Source organism: Pan paniscus, chromosome 10, assembly GCF_029289425.2.
Source record: "Pan paniscus chromosome 10, NHGRI_mPanPan1-v2.0_pri, whole genome shotgun sequence".
In the NCBI taxonomy this organism is placed as follows: Eukaryota; Metazoa; Chordata; class Mammalia; order Primates; family Hominidae; genus Pan; species Pan paniscus.
The window spans coordinates 65,008,305-65,012,189 of record NC_073259.2 but is presented as its reverse complement, the minus strand read 5'-3'; the positions used below and the strand labels follow the sequence as shown (position 1 = coordinate 65,012,189).

General features: G+C 40.9%; 1 protein-coding gene across 1 annotated transcript; it reads left to right on the top strand.

Moving 5' to 3' along the window:
- The first annotated feature begins 481 nt into the window (after positions 1–481).
- LOC100976555 (putative dispanin subfamily A member 2d) lies at positions 482–2,057 on the top strand. The gene has a single exon (XM_003813732.7). The coding sequence runs from the start codon at positions 1,548–1,550 to the stop codon at positions 1,947–1,949; it is 402 nt and encodes a 133-aa protein (XP_003813780.1). The 5' UTR covers positions 482–1,547; the 3' UTR covers positions 1,950–2,057.
- Positions 2,058–3,885: the final 1,828 nt, after the last annotated feature.

Sequence of the window (3,885 nt, the reverse complement as noted above, 5' to 3'; positions counted from 1 at the left end):
CTCCAGCAAAGAGATGTGACCCAGGAATTTTGTATGCAGTCAAACTGTTGCTTAAATATAAAGGTAGGTGGTGTGGTGACTCACGTCTCTAATTCTAGCACTTTGGAAGGCTGAGGCAGGAGGATTCCTTGATCCCAGGAGTTCAAGACCAGCCTGGGCAACATGGTGACACCTTGTCCCTACTAAAAATAAAATTAAAAAAAAATTTAGCCAGGCATGATGATGCATGCCTACAGTTCCAGCTACCTGGGAGGCTGAGGTGGGAGGATCACTTGAGTGCAGGAGATTGAGGCTGTGGTGAGCTATGGTTGCACCACCGCACTCCAGCCTGGGTGATACAGTGAGACCCTGTCTCAAAACAAGACAAAACAAACACACACACATATATATATTTGTTTATATACATACATATGTATGTATGTATATAAAGCCAAAGAGTTTTGAAAACACAACATCTTAAGGGTATTGTTTGTATTAACTCACATGAAGAATCCACCAATGGACAAATGTTGTCAAACCAGAGATGACTAGAAAGCACCGGGTAGGTAGCATAAGCGCTGCTGGTAAATTGGCTTAAAACTAAAATAAATGTGGGATTGTTGTTATTAAACAGAACAAATATAAACATTAAGAAACATCATATAATTAACAAAAATTGAGAAGTTGTAGAGAGAAAAAGGAGGTGGAAGGAAGAAGAAAGCTACTAATTTAATTATTAGCAATTATCAGAATAGGGCATTGATAATAGTGGTTAAAGAAAGAAGATCAGGGCCGGGCACAGTGGCTCATGACTGTAATCCCAGAACTTTGGGAGGCCGAGGCAGGTAGATCACAAGGTCAGGAGATGGAGACCATCACGGCCAACATGGTAAAACCCCGTCTCTACCAAATACAAAAATTAGCTGGGCATGGTGGTGTGGTGCACACCTGTAATCCCAGCTACTCAGGAGCGTGAGGCAGGAGAATCGCTTGAACCTGGGAGGAGGAGGTTGCAGTGAGCCAAGATCGCGACACTGCGCTCCAGCCTGGGTGACAGAGTGAGACTCCATCTCAAAGGAAAAAAAAAAAAGAAAGAAGATCAGACATTTGACAAAATACAAACATGCATAATTATCAGAAGAAATGGACATACAACAAAAACATCTCACATACGAAAATATTTTTAACCTTGAAACCATGAATTATAACATGAAATAACATGATATAGTCATGACCAACCATGTCTTTCATATCAAAAATTTTAAACAATTGTAATAATTGTAAATGAGTTTAATTCATCTAGTAAAAGGGGAAAAAGTCAGATAGAACCACAAATAAAAAATAATTCAATACCATAAAAACAAAGACAAACCTAAAACTAATAGATTCAGAAGGACAGAAAATGAAGAGAAAAAAAGATAAATGGGCAAACCTGTACTAGGCTAATGCAAACGAAAGTAATTGTTATCTTAATTTCAAATATGGAGAAAACGAAACTACTGGGGAAAAGGAGGGTCCACTGAGAACCATCCCAGTAACTCAACCACGGCTGGTCTTCGCTGGACACCATGAACCACACTGTCCAAACCTTCTTCTCTCCTGTCAACAGCGGCCAGCCCCCCAACTATGAGATGCTCAAGGAGGAGCACAAGGTGGCTGTGCTGGGGGTGCCCCACAACCCTGCTCCCCCAACGTCCACCGTGATCCACATCCACAGCAAGACCTCCGTGCCCCACTGTGTCGTCTGGTCCCTGTTCAACACCCTCTTCATGAACCCCTGCTGCCTGGGCTTCATAGCATTTGCCTACTCCGTGAAGTCTAGGGACAGGAAGATGGTTGGCAACGTGACTGGGGCCCAGGCCTATGCCTCCACCACCAAGTGCCTGAACATCTGGGCCCTGATTTTGGGCATCCTCATGACCATTCTGCTCATCATCATCCCAGTATTAATCTTCCAAGCCCATCGATAGATCAGGAGACATCATTGAGGCCAGGAGATGTACCCATGACCTGTATCCTTTGTACTCCACCTTCCATTCCTCGCCCAGCTCCCAGAGCCAAGTCCTGTATCAGCCCTTTATCCTCACACACTTTTTTACAATGGCATTCAATAAAGTGTACGTGTTTCTGGTAAAATAAATAAATAAATAAATAAATTCAAATATGACTGAGTTTGGAGGAATAAGTGCTAAATAAGACACAGACACTTTATATGCTAAGGTTGAAATTCACAAAAATAACAGTTATGAATATCTATTTACAAATAACATGGCATTGATATAAGCATAGCCCTTAAAGCAAAAGTTAAGGTGGTGGAGGCCATGGGCTGTTGACCCCCTAAAGGTTTGCTAAAAAATCACCGACATGAAGCAGATTGATGAATAGAAGAAAAAGCGTACAAATTTATTTAACATGTATACACAGGAGCCTTCAGAATGCGGACCCAATTTCCCAATAAGTAACAGAAGCTTATATACCACCTTGAAATTGCAGAAACAATGCGGACTCAGAGTATATCCAAAAACAGGATTTAGTGGCAAGGCAGGTTATGGGAGGAAGAAAGGAAGGAAGAGGCTTTGCTAGCAATGGTGGCCTTGTTGTACAGAGAAGCCTCCCTCAGAGGGAATACATGGTAAAAGTTTATTTCCACACCTTTAAAGGTGCCAGACTGCCAGTCTCTCCTGGATCGGGAAAGGAATAGAAAAGAGAGGCATGGCTGCATTAGTGGAGATTCTCTACAGATGCAAATTTTCCCCACAAAGGACAGCTTTGCTAGGCCACTTCCGTTTTCTGACCAAGTGGCAGCCATTTCAAAATATGTCAAAGAAATATATTTGGGGGTAAAATATTTTAGTTTCCTTCAAGGTCTACAACAGAAAAGTAGAGAGAAATACATTAATGGTGGGATACTTTAACTCTTCTCAAAAGTATGCAGAAAGCCAAACAAGGGTATAGTGAACTTATAATTAGTAAGGTAGATATATGTCAAATTCTGTGCTTCTGAAAACAGAAAATACACATTTTTATATTTCCAATAAAAAAAAAACTTCAGTAAATTTCAAAAAGATAAAACAGTACAGCTGGGCACACTAGCTCAAGCCTGTAATCCCAGCACTTTGGGAGGCCGAGGCAGGTGGATTGCCTGAGGTCAGGAGTTTGAGGCTAGCCTGGCCAACATGGTGAAAACCCGTCTCTACTAAGAATACAAAAATTAGCCAGGCAAAGTAGAAGGCACCTGTAATCCCAGCTACTCCGGAGGCGAAGGCAGGAGAATTGTTTGAACCTGGGAGGTGGAGGTTGCAGGGAGCCAAGATAGTGCCACTGCACTCCAGTCTGGGTGACAGAGAGAGACTCTGTCTCAAAAAGAGAAAAAAAAAAAAAAAGGATAAAACAGTACAGACAACTTTATCTAGTACCAAGGCAATAAAACTAGAAGACAATAATATAAGGAGGAAACCAAAGCCCCTACGTATTTGGAAATAAAATATCTTGGTTTTAAATAGCTCTCAGGCCCAAGAGGAAAATCCAAATGAAATTGCAGACTATCTAAAAAGTAATGATAACAAAAATATTGCACATCAGACTCTATATGATACTGCTGAAGCAGTGTTCAAACATTGTATTTTAAATATCTTTATTACAAGTTATGAACAATGAAATAAATTTCTGAAATTCTTTTCTACACTTATCTTAAAGAATATTATATCGAATTACTATAATCACCTGTTGACTCCTTCCAGCCCACTGCACAGACAAAAATCAATTTACTGAGACCTCAGCATTGCAGTAGAGAAAAATTTGACACAAGGCCAGGCACACAGAAGATGGTGTTACTCCTCAAGTCAGTTTCCTTGAAGGCTCAGAGATTAGGGTTTTTACTGGACAATTTGGTGGGCAGGGAGCTAG

Coding starts and splice junctions, on each gene's coding strand:
- LOC100976555 (XM_003813732.7), top strand. CDS start 1,548: ATGAACCACACTGTCCAAACCTTCTTCTCTCCTGTCAACAGCGGCCAG.